Consider the following 27,326-nt stretch of genomic DNA (forward strand, 5'->3'; position numbering starts at 1 on the left):
AAAAAATTCAAAATTTGATTAAATACAGTACCTCATTGCTTTTTAGATTTAAATTATAAAGAGCACGGTACTACAGAGCCCCTAAGGAGACATGGAGCAAAAATTAAAAAAAGGTTAGTTTCGCGTGTGCACGTGAAACTATCGCATGCTCACTAGTTTTCACTTGCGCGGGAAAGTTTCACGTGAGCATGCGATAGTTTCACGTGCTAAACTTAAATTATAAAGAGCCTGGTACTGTGGGGCCCCTAAGGAGACATGGAGCAAAAATTAAATAAAGTTTAGTTTTGTGTGCTCACGTGAAGCTATCGCATGCTCACGTGAAGCTATCGCATGCTCACGTGAAGCTATCGCATGCTCACGTGAAGCTATCGCATGCTCACGTGAAACTATCGCATGCTCACGTGAAACTATCGCATGCTCACGTGAAACTATCGCATGCTCACGTGAAACTATCGCATGCTCACGTGAAACTATCGCATGCTCACGTGAAACTATCGCATGCTCACGTGAAACTATCGCATGCTCACGTGAAACTATCGCATGCTCACGTGAAACTATCGCATGCTCACGTGAAACTATCGCATGCTCACGTGAAACTATCGCATGCTCACGTGAAACTATCGCATGCTCACGTGAAACTATCGCATGCTCACGTGAAACTATCGCATGCTCACGTGAAACTATCGCATGCTCACGTGAAACTATCGCATGCTCACGTGAAACTATCGCATGCTCACGTGAAACTATCGCATGCTCACGTGAAACTATCGCATGCTCACGTGAAACTATCGCATGCTCACGTGAAACTATCGCATGCTCACGTGAAACTATCGCATGCTCACGTGAAACTATCGCATGCTCACGTGAAACTATCGCATGCTCACGTGAAACTATCGCATGCTCACGTGAAACTATCGCATGCTCACGTGAAACTATCGCATGCTCACGTGAAACTATCGCATGCTCACGTGAAACTATCGCATGCTCACGTGAAACTATCGCATGCTCACGTGAAACTATCGCATGCTCACGTGAAACTATCGCATGCTCACGTGAAACTATCGAATGCTCACTAGTTTTCACTTGCGCGCGGGAAAGTTTCACGTGAGCATGCGATAGTTTCACTTGCTAAACTTAAATTATAACGAGCCCAGTACTATGGGGCCCCCAAGGAGACACTAAATAAAAATTAAATAAAGTTTTGCGTGTGCATGTGAGTATGCAAAATTCTGCACATAAAGTTTTCGCATGAGCACATGAAAGTTTCACATGAGCACGCAAAATTCTGCACATAAAGTTTTCGCGTGAGCACATGAAAGTTCCACGCGAGCACGCAAAATTCTGCACATAAAATTTTCGCGTGAGCACATGAAAATTCCACGTGAGCACGCAAAATTCTACACATAAAGTTTTCGCGTGAGCACATGAAAATTTCACGTGAGTATGCAAAATTCTGCACGTAAAGTTTTCACGTGAGCACATGAAAGTTTCACGTGAGCACATGAAACATAACTTTAGATTTTTTTTACTCCAATGTCACCTTAGGGGCTCAGTACAAAACAATACCTTGCTGGGCAAGTAATTGTTACAGATTATTGCTCACCAACTTGACAGTATTTTCCTTTGAAATCTCCTTCACAGACACAGTCAAAATCATCCTCATCTTTAACACATGTGCCATTATTCTGACAAGGGTTTGGAGTACATGGAGATGCTATAAAAAAGACATAAATGAATAGACAAATAAATATAAAGACAACATACTGTAATAATTTCTTTGATTTTTAAACATAATTAAGATTAAGGTTTTGTAGCATTTATGTTTATTGTATCGTCTAAGAATTCTAAACCCAATTCTAGAAAAGCTTATGATTGTTAAGAAAATTTTACTGATGAAATTTTTGTTATTTAATCTTGTAAGTCTTACGTATTTTGCAGTTTGGTGGTGCAAAAGGTGGAATACATTTGCACTTATAGTAGGGAGGTGATGATGTCAGAAGGCACAGTCCTACCCCACAGGTTCCTCTTGAACAAATACTTTTCCCTAAAACAAACATTCAATAATTTTTGGCACTCATAATTGATCTCAGTGATCTATATAAATTGTGTGAAGTGTGCTCCTACGTCTCTCGCATCTCCTGCCTCTGAAGTTTTCTGTACATTTGCATTTATATTTTTCTTTCTTTTGCTCACAAGTGCCGCCATTCTGACATGGGTTTGATGTGCATTTTCCTGAAAAAAAATCAAAATAAAAAACTGTTTGATTTGGGTTTTAGAATAAAAAGAAATTGTAATAGCAGGGGTGACAGAGATGTAGCCAAGCCTTGGGACAGAGGTTCTCCCTCAAGGACAGCAAGCCAAATTCATTGATTATTATTTGTTAAATATTAAGTAAGTATTTGTTAAGAAGCAGGTGAAATTGTGAACTGTTGTCCTGATTCTGAAGACACAGAAAGATAAAAAACGGATCCCATGATAGAAACAACAGAGCAGATGTAGATAAGTTTGCACCAATGTGGACCGTATAGGTGTGTGGTATTTGTTCATGCACAATTGAAGGAAGAGATTTAGGAAGGGATACCCATACCTCTCATATCTTGGAGTTCAAAAAGCCAGTCATTTGGGTCATCATCGTCATCTGAGTCAGAAGTTGCATACTCTGCAGTCAAAGCTATTGTGAGAAGCACATATAGTTTCACTATAAAGATCAGTAGTACAGTACATACGCAGGTTGAACTGGAAACATTTCCAAAAAATAAATACAATACATAAAAAATGTATAAATATATTAAATGTTAAAAGGTGACCACTAACCTTTTACTCTTCCTTTTCCTCTTTTTCCAGGTCTCTCGTGACTCCCAGCTTCACCATGTCTACCACGTTCTTTCTCTTCATGTTTATGCCCACGATTTTCTTTCTCTTCATGCCTATGCCCATGATTTTCTTTCTTGAACTATTAACATAAGAAACTTTCTTAGAAAATAGTCTTATATATATATATGGCATTCTACAAATACAAGATGAACCTTAAGAAGTGCATTACTTCATTTTCAAATTAAAATGTAAAATCAGATGAAAAAAGAAACAATATCCCACAATTTTTTAAATGTTCTTACAAATGTTTTTAGATTTTGAAATTTGATGTTGGTCCACAGCAGTGATAAAATAGAGTCACGTGAAATTATATATGTAACATATGCGATTTACAAACCTCTGCAGAACTAACAAAAGCACAGAGAACGAGAAGCAGTAAGCACAGCTTGAGATTCATGCTGGTAGTGGTTCTCCGGGGATCGACTTCTGCGAGCCCTAATCAGTGTATGAGGTCAATGCCTTGTAAGTGTGTGTGGGTGTGTGTTTATGTATGCCTGTGCAAGAGTGTGTGAGAGGTTTAAAGGGTATATGCATGTGTGGATCTGTGTTCTTTTTTTGTGTGGACAAAAGTCATATCGCTTATTTAGGGATTTCAAAATTCTTCAGTTCCCCTATATTTGGTTGGTTACCAAAGGACTCCAATAACTCTTTTAATATTGCAAAATGATTTAGAAATGTGAACTTTAATGTGAGAATGTGATGTTAAATAATAAAGTAATTAGAGATCATATGTGAAATACAGAGAATTTTTTGGATTAATGGATGAACTGAAAGTTCACAGATCATATTGACAAAGCAGGAAACTGTTTGTTGATTGCAGACTTTGTCCTAAGAATGGATTTTAAGAGGTCATGTTTGCAGCAGAGCGAAGATTTCAGAATAAATGCATAATCAAAAATAGTGTTTAGATATATAAAAAAAACCAATGGAAAAATCATCCGACCCATTTGACATGGGGCAGCAAAGTTGCATGCACATGAGTTGCATGACAGCTGCATATGTATGATAAATAACCTAAAAGAACAAAAACATAAAATATATTTTAATGGCTTAATAGTTTCATAATGAGGAGAACGATATCTAAAGGGTCATGCTTACCTAATCCATAAATAATCACCTACAGCAGAGCTTACTAAATCGTATCCCACTTAATTTTGCCATTTAAGAGTAAACGCAATTACATAAAAAATGTATGTATATTTCAAATTCTGAAAGGCTACCTCCTCTTATCACTTAACTCAAGAGACATTAGCTTAATAGATGACAGGCAATGTAATTCCTTTAACAACCTTTTTTACTGACATTTTTCTGTCAGTGCAAAGCATGGGCCATGGGTTTGATTCCTAGGAAACACAAATACTGATAAAACTGTTGGATGTATAGCTTGAATATAGTAAGTCACTTTGGATAGAGGTGTGTACAAATGCTTAAATGTAAAAATGCGATATATGACCTCATGAGGGCGCTAGAATGTCTGTTTTAGTTCATTGATGTATAAGATGTTTTTTTTTTTTTTTTTTGCAAATTTGAAGCACTACAGCATAAAATTTCAGAAAATGTTGTGCATCCAACTTCCAACAAAACGTTTTTTTATCGTGCTTTTCTTTCTTTTATAACATGTTGCTAATTGCTTTTTTATTCAACATAAAAGGGCAATTCCTTCCTCCAAAAACCAATGGAGGAAGGAACAGTGTAACTCTGACAAATTGTAATAAGAAAATGTTATTAATTTTTTTAAATCTTAAAAGTACACCATGTCACCATCCAATTTAAGACAAAGTTCAAATATTGTTTTTTCATCAGAAATGTTTCCTAGCAAATAAATCAGTTCTGAGGGAAGAGCATTATCATCTTCCTTGATGGGTATATGAAATTAAGTGAGTAAATGGCCATTGTTTTTTAAGAGTTGTGAAACAAACAAAATGTTTTTTCTATACCAGTTAATTATGAAGAGAGATTTCTTTTGATGTATAAAAGTAACGTGGGACGAAAGTAACAAATCGATTTTCTCCGAGCCCTGATAACATTTGCATCCCAAACTACAGCATCTTTACCACAAACCCTTGACAAAGCCGACAAATATCGCGTTATTTACTCACCGTTTTCCGCGTGTATCCAGAAAGGTGTTTTCAACCATGATAAGTAAATTCCAAAAGCGGTCATTTTTTTAATAACCTGTAGATTTACAGTATTCATCAATCTACAGGTTATTTAGCGCTCTCTAACACATCCTTAAGTGCAAGTTCATCAGAAAACATCTGGCAGTCTCATTTTAGAACATTCATCACTTAAATCAAAAGCACAATTCCTGTTCTAGCTTTTCCTCATTACAAAGTCAATATGATTTTACTTATCAAAAAAATGTAGTAGTTCTTCTGGGTGTGATAATTTTATTTATTTCCCAGGGAGGATGAAGTGAGAGTACTGGTTCCTGAGAATGATTGATTGAGTAAACTGGTTGTTGCTTTTATTTTCCCAGGATGACAGTTGTCTATTTTGGACTATACCTACTGTACCTGTCATAGACTAATTTTTGTTTCCTTATTCACACTTCACAGCAAAAAAATTGACTTTTTTTGCAGTTTCTGGGTACAATATTCTTTTTATTTTAAACTATGCAATAAAATTCTATTGCTTAACTTTTGTTTTACTTTACAGAATGTATTCACACTTTTTGTTTATATATTGTGTTTGTATGTAAACAGAGTTTGTAGTTTGTGAACAAAAACATTGTTAGAGATTAATAATTTACTAAATGTGTTCAGTAGAGTTCATGAAATAGCTTGCAAGGACCCTGTATAACAGGCCTATAGGATATATCCAAAAACAGTTTTGCTCAATAAAGAGCAATTTATTATATATTTAATAATGTAAATAACTGTTCAAATATTTTTCTTTTGATTATAGTTATGTAAAATATGTAAGTATATATAGCCAACCTACATAGTGCCCTTGGATTACCCTTGCAGATTTAGGGAATGAGCAAACCAACTTATATAACGCGTGTGACGCTGTTTCATCCAAAAAAGACTAAAAAGGCGTTTCTTATCCTACTTTGGACTATGATTGGCGTGAATAGTAACGTGACTGACTTGCTATTTAACGACGCTGCGCAGACCGTTCGTCGCATGACATCAAAGTATCGCGAGAGCGATCAACGCGCAGGTTACCAAGCAACGTCAGAGCAATCTATTTAATATTCATTAGCTCAGCACAGCAGTCGGAGAACTGAACGTTGTTGTGGATGGAAGTTGTGGTTAGTGATGGGGAAATGAAGCTTCGAATGAAGCACCGATACTTCTCTTACTGTTTCGAACCATGATTCGAAGCCTCAACGAGGGTGTCGAAAACAGCGCCATCTTTTGGTTAATAAAATAGCAGTTGCTTCTGGAAAAAGCTCCGTCAATGAAGTAACAAGCTGATGAAATTCAGATGAATATTAATATTATGTGAACAAATAAAGCTTAGACAACATGTCTGTGAATGGTCAATATAATAAATGCATTTACTGATTAAAGTGTGGCAATAAATTCCAGTAGGAGTTAATATTCATATGATTCAATTGTGTATTGTACAGAATAATGTTCACATGCATATAATAACAGACGTGCACAAAATTATAAGTAAAACAATACTATATATACATTATTATGTGGGACCAAAATGTGAATAAGGCAAATAACTCATAAAAAACCTTTAGGGTTCGAACCTTCTGACACGCAAAGCGAAGCGCGCACGTGACTAAGCAGAAAGTGAAGCTTCGTTTGTCATTGGTCACGTGATTTCAACGTTAACAACACAAGCTTCAAATCAAAGCTTCATCTGGCACGCCCACTTTTGCTCGACACAAGCTCCGAAGCCTCGCTTCAAATAGTTGTGGTGTCACTCGCCTCCGAGCGCATCTTTGAGAGGAACAAAGGCGAAACGACAACAAGAGCACGCGATCTGTGTTATCTTTTGTCAAGTAGTTACGGTTTATTGTTTTGGAAGGTGTGTTTATTTAGTCATGCTGTTTGCCAGAGAAAGAATGCCTGGACTCTTCAGGACGGCTCTGTTCACGTGTATGATACTATACATGTTAACATGCACTGATGGATCGTACTCTAAAACCTGTGATGACAATTGCATCTTTGGAAAGTGTATTAATGCAACTTGCGTGTGTCACAAGGGATGGGTTGGGGATCAGTGTCAGCATTGCAAAGGAAGATTCAGGTAAGTAATGCTTACAAGTGCAATGTCTGCAAACTTTACATGTGGTGGTGTTTGTGCTTTAAATTAGAGGAGTGACGTTAGAAAAGCTTCCCCTGTTGTGTGAAATTCTGTCCCCGTGAAAAACTGTCCCAATGGGCGGGGCATACATGCATATTCATAGGTTCGCTCCGCTTTGGAACCAGCGATTGGATTGCAAATTATTGTGTGTTTTCCAGCTCTTTTTTATATTTATATAAGGTAATAACGCCGAATGATCATATGCCTTGTTTATATGTACAAATTTTTACATTATGCTTTGTATGTGCGTTTTGTAAGAAGACTTTTTCATGCCTAAACAATATCGGTTTTGCTACATTTATAATGCTAAACACTACAGCACGAATCGAGCACATATTTCTCCTCGTTGTTTTTGTTGTATCTTGTCCATAGTTAATGTTTTGTTTTGTAGTGTATTTTGCTGCATTTATTGCATGCACTGCAATAAAACTCAAATCCCTGCTGAAAAAACAATAGAAACCATTACGCAATCTGTAATGGTTTTTAAAGTTTTAATAGTTAATGGTTTGTAATGGTTTTGTAATGAAAACCCTTATAATTTCTGTAATGGTATCTATTGTTTTTTTTCGGCAGGGATATGGCTAACTGCATCTATAAATAAAAAAAAAATTAAATGTTCTCTGGTGTTATTTTGTTTCCTTTTTGAGTTGGACTTTGGAGCCTTGACGAAAAGAGCATTGCAGTCATTCAAAGGACATGATGCATTATTGCTCTATTAAAGCAGGATTCCTGTAAATAAAAATGACCTAATTGCAAGACCAACATTGTTCGGACCAGCTTAAATATGTTTATGAGTGTTTTCCTGTGTTACTAAAAGGCAAAAATGGAAGAGAGGCCAAAATATAAAACCAACATTTTAATTTTCTTCCCGAATGAGGTAATGACATGTTTTTAAACAGAGTGATAAAGAGAAGATGAGAATGAAAAGACACTGACCATGAGTGTCAAATGGTTGTTCTCATTATTTGACCCAATCAGCACATCATACTCCCCTGGATCCAGCAGCAATACAGATGCATATTGTAACAATGGTTTATTTCACTAATTCATTGCTAACATAAAATATCCATTTAAAGAATTCAGCATTTCTTAAAGCCTTTTCATTAAAATGGCACTGCCCTTCCAGAGGTTCAATGGCTAAAAAGGATTTTTCAGTAAGTAATGTCAGACTTACCAGATAATGCCTTGATAAGTTTTATTCACCCTTCTATCTAAACAGAGGATTGATTTACACATAGAAAGCAATTGATAAAAAAAAAACATGTGCAATGTTTCGATGTATAAATATGAATGGGTTGCATCACCTAACTTACCTCACTTTTAACACTTTCCCCAGGTGTAAGGCATTAAACATCACATGTTAATACTCTGTGTGGGTCGATTTACGTGCAGATTATGCCACATTTTTATCTGGCCCATATTACAATACATACAGATTGCGCTACATACAGATTTGTCTAGAGAGGACGCTCGATGGTGACAGCTCAGACAGGAGGAGTGGTTGCATCACCCAGTTTTGGCAGTAGCCTATATGTACAAAAGTTGGATAGTACATCTGTGTTACTTTAATCGTTTATGTTGATTTTGTAACATCTTGTGTATGTGCATAAACAAAGAACATATTACATATGGAATGTAATTCTTAATGTATTTGTCCAATAATTACAATGAGAAAAGTTGAGTCTTCATGTGTGTTGTGTGTGTTTTCAAGTGACTACAGCTTTTTTATGGCCTAGATTCAAATCAAAATTACCTTTTTGTCTTGGTCCAAATTAGCCTCTTAGCACACAGGGAAACAACCACATTTTGCATTAGGCAAGGCTTGTATCTAGGTAAATAGCCCCTCAAATATGTTAGACCATCTCTATTCACAGAAACCCCGTAAATAGAGTAATGTTCACATACTTGTGTATAATTTATAAGAAAATATGAGTATATGCTTTAACCAGTGAGCACATTGTGCTATGTGTAGTTTATGTTATGTTTGATTGTGGTTGTTTATGGATGTTTGTATATTGTGTGTGCCTTTTATATCTTATGAATGCTTGTAAGTCTGTCAATAAAGATAACTAACTATATCATGATATGTGATAAATCTGGCCTTCGTTAGTGAGTTTCTTGTCTTCAACAGTAAGAAAATCTGATTTTGCACATCTGAATAAACAAGAAATGTCATTTTCAATTTTTACAAGGCTTTTTCGTTAAGGCTCTATAAATTCCAACTGGGGTTAAAAACTGGCAAGAGGCAAAACCACACCAGGGAACATTATATAAAAATGTAATAAATAAATATAATAATAATAATAATAAAAATCTTTATTTGAACATGCAGTTAGCTACATATATGATTTATTGCAGTGCATGCAAATAATGCAACAAAAAAAATACACTACAAAACAAGAGATGAACTATCGCAACAACAAAAAACAATGAGGAAAAATACGTGCTCGTTCCGTGCTTTAGTTTGCTGTTTAGCATTATAAACGTAGGCTAAATAGCAAAATGATATTGTATAGCCATGAAAAAGTGTTCTTACAAAACGCACATGCAAAGCATTTTAGCCTATTATGTGAAGAATGTAAACAATTGCATCTAAACAAGGCATATGATCATTTGGCTTTATTACCTTATAGAAATAATATATCAAAAAAGAGCTGGAAACACACACAAGAATTTGCAATCCAATCGCTGGTTCCAAAGCGGAGCGAACCTATGAATATGCATGTATGCCCCGCCCATTGGGACAGTTTTTCACGGTGACAGAATTTCACACAACACCCCCATCTAATCAACATCTTTCCTGGATGGGTTTAGCTCAGCACAAAAACACAAGATCGAAGCATTTAAGTTTCTATTTTCACTTTTAGTTACTTGTAGATTTCAAGTAGATTACAATTCAGAGACTATAAACCTCGCATCTTTTTCATTAGGGTATTTCTGGTATGTCAGTATAATGACATTACAGTATTTATTGAGAATTATTTCATCTTTTCAGATGTGCTGAAGAGATAATCTATTTACTTCGCTGTATAAATGAGTGTAACATTATTAAATTAATTATATCTTAATTATATCTATCTATTGACCCTTATCCAGTGGATCTCAACCTTGTTGACTTCAAGTCCCTCTATAGTCCCCCACTCTACCCAATGTAATATCCAAAATATTACCGAGCTTGCCATAACTAGAAATGTGTGTTGTTATACAAATAACAATCAAATAGCACAATCAAGATGAAAAACTTGATGAAAAAGTTTTTCAGTTAATTAGTAAGGTTAAATGTGTGACATGTTGGCAATGCATACGTTTCCCAAAAGGTAAATTCTAAGACTTTTTAAATAACTTTAAATATACTGTGTTTAGATTTTCTAGGTCCCCAGCCTGAAATTTTGCATGCCAGTATTGCTCCTGTATAAATCAGTGTTAGAGCTTTGTGTTAGCACCGCAGAAGGTCATGGGTTTGAACCCAATGAACACATGTTGGTAAAATGTTTACCTTGTAATGCACTGTAAGTTGCTTTGGATAAAAGCATCTTCAGAATACATATATAATCTAAACACTTTTCTAAGTACAGTTACACTGTGCATTTGCGCTTATTGTGTGTCACACCATTGATGAATGTCATTGAAAACAATTTATTATGGTAAAAAATTAAGTTACATTTAGTTTACATGCAGGAAAATTGTGAAATAAATAACTAGAATGTAATTATTTAGCAGTTGTGTTCCTTGGGTTCATATACATTGTACTCTAGTAATGTGGTATGTTTAAAACTGAGTGTTTGAAGTGGTCATATGACTTACATTACAGTATTCTGAATGCAGAGGGAGATTGAACATAGAGTAGGTATAGCCTGACGTTGTCATACTCAATTCTAGTCAGAATTTGAGTCTGATACCGCTCCATTGAGCTATAATTATGAGGCGTGTCTCAACAAAAAATGCCTCTGCACTCAATTGGATAGACCTACGACCAATCAGAGCAACGGGGTGTGAGACGTATGTTGAAATGACGTATTTGCAGCTTAGTTATTTTCGCTACAATGACACACTCTACAAGTCTGAGTTAGCGAACGTACATCAACACCTACTATGTTTACAACATTTCATTTATATCACATTAAGTCATACAGTAAGACTATCCTTACCATTTGTACATTAGTTGAACTTCATCCACGACGATACCCATTACGTTTGCTTGAAAAATATCGGAGCCTAGCATGTCCCTCCACGATTCCGGGGTTCCGAAAAGAAGCTGGCAACGACCGCTAATTATATCCATCTCGTCGTGCACACCGAGTTGCATTGCCGTGATACCCATTTCAGTTGCTTCTTTAACTTGATCCTTCATAAGTGCGACAACTTTTGTCGAATCCCGTAGGAAGGACGGCAAAAACATCAACAAATGCCTTGCTTGCGTTTCTCTGTTCCTCTTTTTAAATCAATGCTCTGTCGATATCTTTTAGAACAGACTCAATGTCAGAATCCACACATCTGATTTCTACCGTTGCAGCCATTTCGTTGTAAACAACAGATTCAACACACGCGCTTTTTGCTGACGTGGTTGATTTACGTTACTGATCATCTGTCCATCATCGTATAAAGCCCGCCCTGACAATTTGATTGGTCGACCAGCTTTGGGTAGAGCATAGTAGCTCCTCAACGGTGAATCCCCAGATCGATCTTCTAAGATCGGCTGGCACCCAGGCTAGAGTAGGTACAGATTTCTGTGTTGTTTCCAACTAAACAACAATTGCTGTTTATCTAAAAATATTCCCAAGAACATTATGGAGTGTCACTTAAAGGCCCTCTGGAAAGGCGGGGCTTATCGAAGCAGTGAAGAGTTTGGCCTTGTTTTGCTCATCTTTGAAGATCTCTCTAGAATGCCTTGAGATGTGCTAAGAAAGTGCTTGCTACAGATATAGGTTTTTTTAAACTGTGAAGTGCTTGGCTCACAGCCATAAATGAAACCTTTCCATATAAAAAATAAAAATACAGTATATACAGTAATTTTTATTATACAACAGTTCTTTCTGGTTCTCGAATCTGATTGGCTAAGACCAGGGGCGTTGCTAGACATAAAGCTCTACTGGGGCACGGGCCCCCCATTTTTTTTCTTTTTCCTGAAAGCCTGCAGTGTGCAAGATACAATTTCCTTTGCTTAACCCACTATTCCAACATTGCAACAAGTACTGGGAAAGACAAACATTTATTTAAAAAATTTTAAGTATCATCTTCATATATACATATATATACAACATTATTAACATGTTTAAAGGAATAAAATGTTTGGAAATAATGGCCGGAGAGAAATTTTTTTATGCACATTTGCATTTTACATAACAATGATTAATAACTTCTTTTTTTATTTTAAGAATATTTTCATTTTATGACTGCTACTAAAAATCTATCTTAGTTACTGCTAACTATTTACGTAATGACCTAGAGCTAGTGAACTAAATATTAATTTCATATCTGAAAATACAGAACAGTATAACACAGTTTTTGTATGTGAACAATGCAATTTTATAGACTATTGACAGAGGTTCCCTTTCAGTCGGTCACTACGACGTCACGTCGTGACCGACGAATTGGGAACCGCTTCGCGGGTGACCTATCTACTTCGAGAACTATCAAAAACGCCAATGAACTTGGCATGCAGGTATTTGCATAATGCCGGCGCCGCCCCGCCAGGTGCGTATATAAGGCGCAGGTGCATAATACCAAATCAGCTTTATTGCTTCGAAGCCGGCAGACATCTGCTCTCGAGAAGCTGTTAACTGATCTTTGTAGATCCTGTTCTGTGTGGGAAGAAAATATCTCAGCTTGCTGAAGTTGGTTGGGCAAAGACACCTCAGTGGAGGCTCGCAGTGTTTTTTCCACCCTTTCTCTCTCTCTCTGTCTCTTTAATTTAGGACTTGAGTTCGAGTGAGTGCGTTTGCCTCTCCCTGTGTGTTTCACCAGCTCGCACAAAAGAGTGATTTCCCTAAAAGAGCAGCACGTTTGAGCTTTGTGTCTTTTTAAAGACAGCCACTCATTCGTGTCACGGTCGGGGTCGTCTTTTTAAAGATGGATTTCCGTCCGTGCTCCGTTTCTGGATGCGGTGTGTTCATCGCCCCCCAGGATGGCCACAAGCGTTGTCTCTCGTGTCTGGGGCTCCAGCACGCAGAGGCAGCGTTGCGTGATAGTTCATGCCCCGTCTGCGAGGGCATGACTATAGCGGATTTGCGGAGACGGGTGTCGTTCCTCCGGCAACGGCCCCCGCCTTCCCAGTCTGGTGCTGCTAAGGGCGCAGCTACCAGATTGGCGAAGGATGATCTCCGTATAACGGTGCTGGGTCGGTCTGCTGGTTCGTCCAGTAGCTCCCAGCGCCCTGATCCGTTGCCAGCGGAGGTCCCGATGGAGACGAGCGGCCCGTGTTCTACGGTGTCCTCGCGCTCTGTCGAGCCTCCACCTGACGCGATGTCCACCGTAACGTCGGAGGGGGGGTTGTCAGCCTCGGACGTCGATCCGGATCCGCTCCCGCCTTCGGGCCAGGTTGCGGCTTCTGCGTTCGACCCTGAGATGGCAGCCATGCTCGCTCGGGCGGCGGAGGCGGTCGGCTTGGAGTGGACTAAACCTCCCCCACCTGAACCGTCCCGCCTCGATGATTGGTTCTTCGGGGGTGCCAGGGCTTCTCAGTCCTCGCCCCCGGTGCCTTTCTTCCCCGAGGTGCATGAAGAGCTGACGCGGTCGTGGAAAACCCCGTTTTCCGCCCGGAACCGGCCGTATCAGCCTTCACCTCTCACCTCTCTCGAGGGTGGAGATGCCAAGGGGTACACTGGTATCCCGTCAGTGGAGCGCCCGGTCGCGATGCAGTTGTGTCCGGCCGGTGTCGCTTCCTCCTGGCGGGACCAGCCTACTCTCCCCTCACGGGCCTGTAAGCAGTCTTCGGCGCTGTCCGGTGCTGCTTACAAGGCTTGTGGGGAGGCAGCCTCTGCCCTGCATGCCATGGCATTGCTGCAGGTTCATCAGGCTAAGGCTCTGAGGGATCTGCACGCGGGAGGTCACGACTCGGCGGAGTTCTCTGAACTACGTGCGGCTACAGATCTGGCGCTTCGTGCGACCAAGGTCACCGCACGCGCTGTCGGGCGTGCGATGTCTACCCTGGTAGTCCAGGAACGCCATCTCTGGCTGTGTCTGGCGGACATGAAGGACGCTGATAAAACCCGGCTCCTGAATGCTCCGGTTTCCCAGACCGGCCTGTTCGGCGAGACGGTCGAGGAGTTTGCCCAGCAATTCTCCGCGGCCAAAAAGCAGACTGAGGCCATCGCTCAGATCATGCCACGTCGGAAGCGTCCTGCGCCTGCCCCATCCACGTCGGCGCCTCAGCCTGCTCCTCGCCGAGGGCGTCCTGCGGCGGCCGCCTCCGTTCCTCCCCTGGGCTCTTCTAAGAAGCGAGGAACCGGCCGTCAGCAGCCCGCCCCGCCCGCTCAGCCCGCTGCAAAGGGTGGTAAGAGAAGATCAAAGCGGCCCTGAGACGGGCGACCTAGAGATGGAGGGGATCGCTCTTCGGGAGATGGTGAAGGCACCACTCCCCCCACCGGAGGAGGGCCGGTTGGGGAATCTTTTGTTTCATTTTTCTGTTCCGCCGACTTTTCAGTCGGCACCCACAAATCCACAAAAAGAGCGAATTCCACTTCCATCTCTAGGTCTTCAGATGAGCGCCGGAGATACGAGAGGGCTCATAACCCCCCCTCGTTCTCCGACTCATCAGAGGAGAACGAGAGCGACGCACGGGCTCATAACCCCACCGCGCTCTCAGCCGGTAGGAGACAGCTACGGGCTCATAACCCATCGTCTCCCTCCTCCTTCGCCAGAGGGTGCATCGAGTGGTGTGAGGTGTCTTCAGCAGAGCCTCCCTTACTCAACCACCCAGCAACGGACTCAGGTGAGTGTTATCACACACAACACTGCTGTCGGTGCGGCCGTTACGCACACACCGGCGATCACCTCCGTTGCGCATGCCGCGGGTACACCCATCGTGCCTTTAGTCCCTCTCGCACGGTATCTGGGGGCGTGGGAACAGCTTCCCAGCCCGTCGTGTTGGCTTTTACGCACGATTCGTCTCGGCTATGAGATCCAAGTTGCCCGTCGTCCCCCCTAATGCTCAGGTGTTCGTTTCAATACTTTGAGAGCTGACGATGCGGACGTCGTCGGTGCGGAGATCGCTGTCTTATTGGCGCAAGACGCGATCCAGCCGGTCCCTCCAGCCGAGATGAGGTCGGGGTTTTACAGCCCTTACTTTATTGTACCCAAGAAAAGCGGCGGCTTGCGACCGATCCTGGACCTGCGTTCGCTGAACCGTGCACTTCACAGAATGCCGTTCAAAATGCTGACGCCCAAACGCATATTTCCATGCATTCGTCCAAACGATTGGTTCGCATCTATCGATCTGAAGTACACGTACATTCACGTATCGAATCTCCCTTGGCTCAGGCGGTTTCTCTGCTTTGCGTTTGAGGGGCGAGCATACCAGTACAAGTCCTCCCATTCGGGCTCTCTTGCCCCATGTATTCACCAAAGTAGTGGAGGGGGCTTTAAAACCCCTGAGAGAGAGAGGTGTGCGCATTCTCGCGTATCTGGACGATTGGCTAATAATAGCTCAAACACGTCAGACGCTGTGCGATCACAGAGATTTAACTTTAAAACACCTCGCTCGTTTGGGTCTTCGGGTCAACTGGGAAAAGAGCAAGCTTTGCCCCGTGCAGAGAATCTCTTTTCTCGGTATGGAACTGGACTCGATCGATTTGACAGCTCGTCTAACAGAAGCGCGTGTACAGTCGATTCTGACTTGCCTGAATACATTCAAGAGCAAGAGCGCGGTCCCGCTGAAACAATTTCAGAGGCTTTTGGGGCATATGGCAGCAGCCGCAGCTGTAACTCCGCTCGGACTGCTTCATATGCGACCGCTTCAGCATTGGCTTCACGATCGAGTCCAGAGGAGAGCGTGGCTGCGCGGCATTCACTGTGTTACCATTACACCTGCGTGTCGTCGCACTTTCACTCCGTGGTCAGACCGTGCGTTTTCCGAGCCGGTGTGCCTCTGAGACAGGTCTCCAGGCATGCGATAGTATGCACAGATGCGTCAGACACGGGGTGGGGGGCCACGTACGATGGGCTTGCGGCTTCGGGGGTCTGGACGACACCCCAGCTGCATTGGCACATAAACTGCCGGGAAATGTGGGCTGTATATCTTGCGCTCGTCCGTTTCAGCAACGAGTTACGGGGCAAAGATGTATTAGTTCATACAGACAACACTGCGACCGTGGCGTACATCAATCGTCAAGGCGGTTTACGCTCGCGTCACCTGTCGCATCTCGCCCGTCACCTCCTCACTTGGAGTCAGAAGAATTTGAGGTCTCTTCGTGCCATTTACATCCCGGGCACGCTCAATGTAGAGGCGGATGCGCTCTCTCGGGCTGCGCGTCCCGGCGAATGGCGACTCCACCCCATTGCGGTTCAGCAAATTTGGAGACGTTTCGGCAAAGCGCAGATAGATCTGTTTGCTTCCCCAGAGACGACCCATTGTCGCCTGTTCTATTCACTAGCCGACGACTCGCTCGGCGTGGATGCATTGGCACACAGCTGGCCGCGAAACATGCGCAAATACGCGTTCCCTCCGGTGAGCCTCATTGCGCAAACCTTATGCAAAATCCGGGAGGACGAGGAGAGCGTGCTGTTGGTGGCACCGTATTGGACAACCAGGAGTTGGTTTCCAGAACTCTCTCTCCTCGCGACAGCCCCTCCCTGGAAGATTCCCCTGTTGAATGACCTTCTTTCTCAAGAAGGGGGCACATTATGGCACCCGACCTCTGGAACCTCCTTGTGTGGTCTCTGGACGGGGCACGGAGGATATGAGTGATTTACCGCAAGAGGTATCTAACACTATTGCTGCTGCGCGAGCGCCGTCTACGAGACAGGCTTACGCGCTTAAATGGAACCTGTTTGTCGACTGGTGTTCTTCCCGAAGTGAAAACCCCCGAGAATGCCCGATTAGTGTTGTGCTTTTATATCTCCAGCGTCGTTTGGAGAATAGGCTGTCACCATCCACTATTAAAGTCGATATCGCTGCGATATCAGCTCACCATTCACCCGTAAACGGTAGAACAGTGGGTCAGCACGACCTGGTCATTAGATTTCTCAGAGGCGCTCGAAGACTGAATCCTTCGCGTCCCCCCTCTATTCCTCCTTGGGACCTGTCCTTGGTGCTGAAATCACTCCAGGAAGCCCCATTCGAGCCTCTGCATAGTGTGAGTGTTAAGTTTCTTACAATGAAAACTTTAACTCTCCTTGCTTTGGCTTCTGTTAAGAGGATAGGGGATATTCATGCATTTTCGGTCGATGAATCGTGCCTTCAGTTCGGGCCGGCTGCATCCAGCGTAACACTGAGACCCCGGCCCGGCTTTGTGCCCAAAGTTCCCACCACTCCTTTTAGAGATCAAGTGGTGAATCTCCAAGCACTGCCTTTGGAGGAGGCAGAACCAGCCATGGCTTTGTTATGTCCTGTTCGTGCACTACGTGTGTATATAGACAGGACGCAAAGTTTCAGGACCTCAGACCAGCTCTTTGTTTGTTACGGTGGTCAGCAGAAAGGAAAAGCTGTCACCAAGCAGAGGATGTCCCATTGGATTGTGGATACTATAGCCCTTGCATATCAAAAGCAGAATGTGCCTTGTCCATTTAATTTACGTGCCCACTCTACACGCAGTGTGGCATCATCTTGGGCACTGGCTCGCGGTTCCTCGCTAACAGATATTTGTAGAGCTGCAGGCTGGGCGACACCTAATACGTTCACAAGATTCTATAGTGTTCGTGTCGAACCGGTTTCCACTCGGGTTCTTTCTACTAACTAGTTAAGAATGCCGAGGGTCGGCTCGTGTGTCGGCTTGGAGCCTCTATTTTGGTGCTGCACATTTGCACCACTATGGAAGGCCATCGGGGCAAAAACGTCTAAAAAACTGTTTTTGCCTCTCCTCCACCGCCCTGATAGCTGGTGTTGCGGAGCATCCGCTGTCAACCTATCACTGATGTATTCTCTGTAAACCTGTGTAGGCTAGGCGTCCACATTTGTCCCCTACGTGGGGTTCATTTGTGTGTATAGTCCGTGGGGTTCTAATCCTCCACGTTTTTCCTTAGCAGAGCCTGCTCTGCACCTCTCAACATACCATGTACTGTTAGAGACTTTATTTGAGCAACCTGTCGGTTGTTTCATATATTTTTATGTCATCCATTTAACCTTCTTAGGGGATGGCTTCCGCAGTGTTCTAGCTCCGCTCAGTTTAGACGCTTCTCCCAGTTCGCTGCTTCACTATCGTGGGTTAAGGAACAGGTAGTGACCGGCCTTCTGCATTTCGCCTTAGATTCCGCCCCCTATGTGGAGGGCGGAGGGCTTTTGCAGGCACTGGAAGGGTTCAGCTGCAGTGGCGTTTTGGTAGGGATTCCCAATTCGTCGGTCACGACGTGACGTCGTAGTGACCGACTGAAAGGGAACGTCTCGGTTACGTATGTAACCCTCGTTCCCTGAAGGAAGGGAACGGAGACGTCACGTCCCGTCGCCACAGTTTGCTGTTCCATTGCTGTTCAGGCCGGGCACTGTTGCTCGGCTTCTCAGCAATAATATAGCTGATTTGGTATTATGCACCTGCGCCTTATATACGCACCTGGCGGGGCGGCGCCGGCATTATGCAAATACCTGCATGCCAAGTTCATTGGCGTTTTTGATAGTTCTCGAAGTAGATAGGTCACCCGCGAAGCGGTTCCCAATTCGTCGGTCACGACGTGACGTCTCCGTTCCCTTCCTTCAGGGAACGAGGGTTACATACGTAACCGAGACGTTTTCCTGAGATTTTCCCTCTAATGTTTAAGCCCTGACAGGGTAAGATGTTATGTGTCTTTGGGTGATTCTCACGAAAACTTGGTTGTAAAAATGTCAAGCATGAAAATGTAAAAATTGCTTAAATTTACTTTTTTTTCCACCAGACATTAGAAACAAAGTCTGAAGTATATGGGAACATTAATTTAAAAACTTTTACTTATCATTTAACACTTTTTGTAACATCATTTCAAAAATAAGTCCTAAAAAATCTCATTACCGCAACAGTCACAAAACATCAACACTGTTAGAAAAGCTAATATATTTTCACATTTTTAAAAATTGTTTATTAATAGTCATGCACAGTAAATTGAAATTCTGAAATAATATTTATTTTAAATTTAACGTTTTTTTTTATTTTGTTTTATTTAGCTCATATACCGCAACACCTTCCACAATTTACAACTATTTTTTTTATATATTTCGAAGAAACCTGACACATTTTCAAAATGACATGACAAACCTGAAAGAACATAATTTGGAGATTCTGCACATGCATTTAAAATCAAAGTATTATGCTTCTATTAATGAAATTAACATTTAATAAGAATCTGTTGCGGTAATGATACATAGGTTTCGGAAATGAGGTTAATTATTTCGGTAATGAGAATACGTATACTAGCCTGAGATTTTGTTAAAAACAAATTTTAAAGTAGAAACTCTGATAATATTTGCAGCATCATGCGTTCAAGTTCAAAACTGTTTTATTGTGTAGTCTTTGAAAAAAATATTAAAGAAAAAACATGAGAACAGGAAGGCTTATATTAATATTCCTTTGTGTCATATTTAAGTCCCCATTTATGCATTTAACATACTGAAATAATATGGTCTTGATGACATATGCTGCCTACAAATGCGAGCTCTGAAGGCTGCAGCCATCGGATTGAGAAATGGCCAGCTAATGTCAGCTAGATATCACAAAACATTTGTGTAAATAAGATGAAAAATATTTCCTTGCTGGATATGATTTGGTCTTCTGACCTTTTACCATTCTGTATCTGTTTCGATGAGAGAGAGAGAGAGAGAGAGAGAGAGAGAGAGAGAGAGAGAGAGAGGGAGACAGAGAGAGAGAGAGAGAGAGGCTGTATCCGAAAGTTTAGACAGCTGACTTGTTCCCTCGCTGTCTTATGAGACAATGACTTTGGCTGCATAATGGCAGCTCCGAGAAATGCTTTAGGACAGACTTCATAGGCAGCAAATTGAATTCAGGTTGAAATGTAAGCAGCCCTCTCTGTGTTCCGGGATGTCGCAAATCTGCTTGTGGTGGGGAGGTCTGATCGACCCACCCAATTCACACGAGCTCTGTGTGCTCTGCTTGGGGCTTCTCCACCCAAAGGCGGCAATTGTTGGCTCAGGGTGTCCCTTATTGTGAGGATCTCCCGATGAAGGTGCTCAGGACCCGGCTCAACATCGCCCTTGGAGGTTTCTTACTGCAGTGTCCCACTGCCGGCAAAGAGCCGCTGGTGGTCGTCCTCCCCTCGCTCAACCGGTTCAATTTGTCACCGAGAGCCTGTGTCCTGAACCGGGAGCCGCCAGGTCTGTTTCCTTTGGGTTTCCGGCGGAGGAAGATGAGACGTCTCTGACATCGTTGGATGGAGACTGGGACCAGGCTCCACGTGGTGCATCAGACACACAGCCATCCTTCTACAAGGAACTGGTGCGCATTCTCTTCAAAGTCGTGCAGGACTTGGAGATTGAGTGGAGCACCCCACAAGAACCCCAGAGAAGCAAGCTTGACTTTTGTTTTCTTTACTCAGGCCGCCCCGCTGATGCTCGGAGGAAAGTCACCAAAGCGTGGGCTACCCCTCCCCCCATTTTTTTTCTTAGGTAGGCTACCTGTGTATTCCCCCCATCAAGGACGCTGTGGCTGCTCACCTCTGCCCCTTGTCCACTTCCTTGGATGGTGTGGCGCAGCTTTGAGGGTAGTGAAGCCTCATGACAGCACACCTGTCCGAAAAAGCATACCCGCGCCGAGAGAGGCTCTGTCTGCATTGCACACTATGGCGGTCCTACAGATCTTTTAGGCGCAGGTGCTTAAGGCTCTGGATGAGGGCAGCACGGATCTAAATATCTTCATGGATCTGAGAATGGTTACGGATTTCACGCTAAGGGCCACGAAGACCACTCATGGTGGCCATGTACAGTCACGCCTGTTTCTCCATCCGGCCTGTTTGGTGACACGGTGGGCACAATCACGGAGCATTTCTCGGAAGTGGTGAAGAGCTCTAAGGCTATGAGCCACTTCCTACCTCACCACCCTGTCTCATGGACCAGAACCGGTGGTGCATCACAAGAGTCCCTGGCACAAATCCTCCAGTATATGATGCAAGAAACTGGGTCCTGGGGGACTGCCGTCCGGAACGAAGCCGCTCAAAAACAGAGCATTTTTCTCCTCAGTTGGTTTTGTGTTGCTCGCCCCAGGGCCCGTCCTCACATAAGCATCTACAACACGCCCCCCCCCCCCCACTCTCGAACACGACCCACATGCTGCGAAGACAGCAGAGGCGGAAAGGGTTAACGCACAGTCCTAATGAATTGCGCAGCAACCCGCTTTCTGTCACAGCGCCGGGCGCTTTTAGGCCATCCTCTCTGGTGTCTGTGACTCATGCACTGCACAGAAAGGAGGTGCCGCCTTTAGTCTCCCTTTGTCCCTCGCCCCCAGGCAGCAATCTGACTCTGGAGACAGCGCGCGTTGTGCGGTCGCAGGTAGCTGAGATGCTGGCACGAATGGGATCCAACTTGGTGGATCTTGTGATCCAACTGAAGTTGCAGCGCCTAGATGCGTGGCGTGCCATCGCTAGGTTGTTTTTGATACCTGAAAGTGGAAAGAAAGCATAACATTAAATTAGCATGTCTCACAACATGGGAGAAAAAAATGAATGTACACATCATCATATAGTATAGACTTGTTGCGTTGTGTTGTGTGTTTGTCATGTACATTTCCTAACACTGTAGTGTGTTTTTTGCTAATTACACCTGCTAGTAACATCTCCAAACCTAACCTCTCTCTCTCCTTCCTTCTGTACTCCTCTAGCCATTCTGGGTTGCTGTTAAGTTTCTCCCTGAACTTTGTCAACCTGGCCTTTGCTAAAGCTTTTTTCTCACTTGCTGACTGTCTTTAATGAAGCATCATAAAGCAAAATATCAACAGTTATTACATTTTAAATTTATATTAAATTCATAAGAGATATTTAAATGTAATAAACAATATGCTTAAATTCTCATTTCCGAAACAGAAGTTCTCTTTACCGCAACTGCTATTAAATGGTTGTGGTATATGAGAATGGTGTTGCGGAGGATGAGGTACCCCAGTATGTTTTGCTAAAAATAGAGAAGCCACGTAGGCTTTGCTCATTCTTTATTCAGTGCATATAATTAGACTTTAATAAAGAACATTTTCATAAAAAATTGTAAATCAAACAATTTTCAAAATGTAGAAAACTACCTGTTTCGGTAATGATAATCAAAATGTCATGTAAGCATTCTGACAAGAGAATATTTCAAATTTAACTGGAAAGATATAAAGAGATGATCTTACCTGGTAGCCATCTTGAAGTAACTGGTCCATCTGCTTGGTCACTCAAAATCAAACTTTATTAAAATGCTGTATGTGTGCTTAAACTGTTCTCAAAAAGTGTTGCGGAGGATGAGAACATCAGGCATGGACACATCAATTTCCTAATTTTTCTTCAATATTATTATACATGAATATTCAGTAAATTATTTTTCTGTCATCTAAAGTAGTCTAGCAAAACATCAATTTATTTTTTTTCTAAATATTTTTGTTTTAATATGTTTAAATTACAGCATAACGCATGTTCAAACACAGCCGGACGCATTGCGGTAATGAGAATTTCAGCAGAAAATGAGATAAAATTGACAAATTATAAATTCTTGAAATCACACATTGTGCAAGGTAGAACACAGTATTGTGTTAATTCTGATGCTTTTTAATATTACTATATTACACATTTTATAGCTAAAATCATTAGTGCCATGGTGTTAAAATGGTTTCGTGAGAATCACCCCTTTACTCCCTTAAATTCATCATCTCTCATTTTTGCTTCCCTTTTCCTGCTTTGCACAAAACATTTCTGATGTCCATCACATGCGTCAATGATCGGGTGAAAATAAGATTTTCATTATTATTTAGAAACTTAACTTACTTTAGTCTCGTCATGTTTTCATAAACCAACTCAATCGCGTGTACTTTGTATGCGGCTGCGCACGGCAAAACAGTCGCGTGCTCGCCCCAATTCATGTCCGCGTCCGCGCACCCATTCATGTCCGTGCGCGGACGCAGACATGAATTGAGGCGTGCACGCGTCCGTGCGACTGCTGCGTCGCTTTTTCAAACGTGAATTGGGTAACTACATTGCACATAGATCCGTTTTGCCGCGATTGTCTTTGTAAATGAATAAACTAGTTAAATGCTAAAATGTAAACTTGATTTACACTGGGGCACGTGCCCCAGTAAAAGGGGTCTAGCGACGCCCCTGGCTAAGACCTATGCGATATTGTGCTGATATCGGCACTGTAACCGCTTCACCTTTCGTATCACTCCGCCACCTAGTGAATGGAGGTCCTGAGCAGGCTCATCTCTGAATGGAAAAACACAGACGCGCCGTTTGAATCACTCTCCGTTTGTCTCATTAGTTTACTAGCTCATAAATCAGTCTGTGAATCCCCAATCAGAAGTTATTTCGTCAAAGATCAGCGCTATTGGATGTTATGTTACAGTTAATGGGAGAAATGTCTTGTCACATCGTGTGGACGATTAACACTTGGAAAGAGGAATATAAACACTCGTTTTTTTTCTGGAGCTATATTTCTTATCAGAACGCGAAAACACCGTGGAACTGCAGGTAAGCACCGCAGCTTTTAAATGTGGACATTGATAATTTACTTTATCATGATGTGACTATTAAAACATGTTATGAGATATCGCCACTGGTATATTTATAAGCAGCATGCAAAAACATATCTCTGACACTTATAAAAAAACGTTTTATATAGTACTGACAAGAACAACGTTTAATAATAATAATCGAGTGCTCGTATCACGTTAAGAATAAATGAGAAAGCAATAGTAACGTTATACAAGTAGTTTTATTAACTTTTACCTCGCGCCAAAACAATAACAACACAAAAGACACTAAATATGAATTAAAAAACAAGTAATAGTTTGATCATGACACCAAATACTGCTGATTTGATCTCATTTTGACGATCATAAACAAACAAGGCCAACATGAGAGCCAGGGTATCTCTGTCAGAAATGTAGCCCAGAGAGGGCGGTGGTCAGCGGGGCGAGTGAACACTGATGTCCGCTCATGCTTTTGTTCTCATTCGTACCGAATCTCACTAAGCAAACGTTCAAACAGGCGCTATCTTTACTAATCGACTGCAGATTTAAATATAATACATATACATTCTCGACTGAACTAATCTTAAAACTACACTTTGTGACCAAGAAACGGTAATATAAAGTAACGGCTTTTCTGTCCATTGAGTTGTTATGAGCTTCAAAGCAGCCGAAAGTTTTACCTGTCATTCTGGCCGCCCTCAAATCCGTGGCGGAAGAAGTAGTTCTCAAACAAAGAGGGTTTTAAAATAACTCCGTTGTTGTTTTCATATTTTTCGTTTTTCAAACGTGTGCCGTCGAACTGTTGTATAAAAGCAATATCGCTCTCGGAGTCGTGTGATATAGCTCTATATCATCACGGCTGTGATTGCCTCCGGCACTCGGCCTGCGGCCTCGTGCCTCTGGCCTAATCACAGCCGTGATGATATAGAGCTATATCACACTCCTACTCGAGCGATATTGCTTAAATATGTAGTACAGTAATAGTTTAGTATACACAGTAATATTTTATTACAATAAATATTTTCATATTAAAATACTATATATAGTATATGTATACATTCTGTTAATACAGATTGCATACGTGTGAACACTTCTCAAAGTCACACCCATTAATATTGCATACTGCAAAGGCTAATGTACTGTAGGTGCTTCTGTTTAGTCAGGTAAGTCAATAATGTTCACAGGAAGAGATTTCTGATAACTTTTTCAGTTTTCAATTTTTAAGGTTAAATTTGTGACAATGCATAATTCCCCTGACTTACTTAAATTCAGAGACTTAAAATAACTTTATATACGGTGGTATTTAGATTTTCCAGGTGCCCTGCTTGGAATTTTGCCCGTCAAATGTATGGTTGCATTATTGCTTTTTGGCAGGTAGTATGGTCCTGGCATCTGCCAAACCCAGATTACTTTATCAAACTGGCAGATGTTCGAAATGCACTTAATGCATTTCCACGGCTCCAGAGTGCAACGGTAGCAAGGTAGCATTCCAGCCTCGCCAATGCATGCCAACATGAACATCTTAGATTATCTGTCCCTGTGCAGATGTATGTCCACTGAAACTCATTTAATAAAGTTTCCTACAAACAACCACTGTGCTTACCTCCACTGGCTGTGCTGGCACGTGATAAATGTATTTCTTAAAAATAATGTAAATTTGGCTCTTGAACTTTTAGCTGTCATAAGGTATATCATTTAGATCTGATTAGTGGTTTGTCACTTACTTAATGTGTGTGTGTGTGTGTGTGTGTGTGTGTGTGTGTGTGTGTGTGTGTGTGTGTGTGTGTGTGTGTGTGTGTGTGTGTGTGCGCGTGCGTGTTAAATAAGGGTAAATTTAAAACAAAAGGAGTCAACACTGTTGCCATCTGTTGCATGCTGTCTGTTTTACAATAGTTCACAATCAAAAGTCAATGGACAAGGTATGTTAGAAAGCACAACCACAGGGAATAAGTGAGGCTGTTCTTCTTTTTTTCTTTTTGCTAGCATGTGTGCTTGTGTGTGTAATAACATTCTACACTACCGGCAGAAAGGATTTATATTACGTTCTCATGGTTAAATACTATGTATCTAATGGTAATGTGTGATTTAAGGGTATTAAGTGTAGCTGAGTGAGGTCACCTTGTGTGCTTTGCTGTTGTACCTTCCAGTACCACTGGTCTTGTTTTGATTGTCTATCCTCCACCCATCCTCCCTAATCCTCTCACTTTCTCTCTCTCTCTTTCACTCTCTCGTCCACCATGGGGAGAGTAAGGAAAGATGGTTCACCTAAAGTTCAACAAAAAACTCTGCATATTATCGTTCCTTATTCAATTACTCTTTTTTTATCCTTCTGCCGATTTTGCTGGGCACAGGTACAACTGTTGAGACCCACTGTGGGCTGTGTTTGCATGTGTCACTGTCCTTAACAGATCAGATTAAAATACTTTTTTGTTTTATTAAACCTCTGTCTGGGGTTGTTGCACTAGTACATCCGTATTTCCGGGCTGTCTGCAACTATATTTATAATAATAGAAGTCACTGGGAGGTGAATTTAAATGAAAAAAAAGTACTGTATTTTATTTTTCGGACTATAAGTCACACTTTTTTCATAGTTTGGCTGGTCTTGTGACTTTCCAGTCAGGCGCGACTTGTAAGTCAATATTAATTAATTATGAACCAAGAGACAACATTACCGTCTACAGCTGCAAGAGTCTGCTATATCTGCTCCTGTATTTATGTAATTCAGTGGATTCAGTGATGTGGATTGACGAGCCTGCGAACTTGATGTTCAGTATGCTATTGTGTATCGTGAAAATAACTGATAATGTTCCGATAACGTACGGACACATATTCAGCCTGCTGTTCTGTGTGCTATTGTTTAGTTGAATAACTTGCCTTTCCAGATTAAATGTCTGTTCTTCGGCTTGGATTTTGTGAAATAAATAAATGCGATGTGTAGTCCATTGCGACTTATATATGTTTTTTTCCTCTTAATGACGCATTTTTGATTGATGCGACTTATAGTCTGGAAAATACGGTAGGTATTAGGACAAACCTCACATTTATGTCAAACAGCATGGGCAGATTTAATTGACATGATTGAGGCATGTTTGCATATAGCCTCTAAGATCAAAAATCAATAATAAAAATGAACCAATTGATTAAATATAAAATATGATTATTCTGTGTTCTTTATTCTACATTGATTTACCAGTTATCAGTTGATTAATGGCACAATATATAAGATTGCTCCTGCAATGTCATTCGCCAGTCAATCTGCGCCACAGGCAAACAGCATAAACAGCATTTCATCTATTTTGTTCAGCTCTGAGGGGCTGTAGTGAAAGGGGCGTTTAAGGGTTGAACATTTTGGAGTTCAATTAACTTTTTTTTGACCACATTGTGGCTGTAAAGTGAAAGCTA

The 27,326-nt window shown here is 41.7% G+C and overlaps 2 protein-coding genes across 3 annotated transcripts in view; one reads left to right on the forward strand and one right to left on the reverse strand.

Annotated features, from left to right (window-relative positions):
* The window catches only part of LOC129416763 (hyaluronan-binding protein 2), a 304,383-nt gene that overhangs the window by 8,276 nt on the left and 268,781 nt on the right, over positions 1 to 27,326 (reverse strand). Inside the window, exons 3-6 of the mRNA XM_073873637.1 lie at positions 2,588 to 2,671; positions 2,125 to 2,232; positions 1,928 to 2,044; positions 1,604 to 1,714 (exon numbers count right to left, since the gene is read on the reverse strand). Coding sequence (XP_073729738.1) covers positions 1,604 to 1,714; positions 1,928 to 2,044; positions 2,125 to 2,232; positions 2,588 to 2,671 — 420 coding nt within the window. The remainder of the gene's footprint in view (positions 1 to 1,603; positions 1,715 to 1,927; positions 2,045 to 2,124; positions 2,233 to 2,587; positions 2,672 to 27,326) is intronic.
* LOC141349179 (attractin-like protein 1) overlaps positions 6,281 to 27,326 on the forward strand; it is a 226,123-nt gene continuing 205,077 nt past the window's right edge. Inside the window, exon 1 of one of the 2 annotated variants that reach the window (XM_073873146.1) lies at positions 6,281 to 7,086. In XM_073873146.1, coding sequence (XP_073729247.1) covers positions 6,881 to 7,086 — 206 coding nt within the window. In that variant the 5' untranslated portion in view covers positions 6,281 to 6,880. The remainder of the gene's footprint in view (positions 7,087 to 27,326) is intronic. The other variant, XM_073873147.1, reaches the window with a different exon arrangement.

Source organism: Misgurnus anguillicaudatus, chromosome 11 (assembly GCF_027580225.2).
Source record: "Misgurnus anguillicaudatus chromosome 11, ASM2758022v2, whole genome shotgun sequence".
NCBI lineage: Eukaryota > Metazoa > Chordata > Actinopteri > Cypriniformes > Cobitidae > Misgurnus > Misgurnus anguillicaudatus.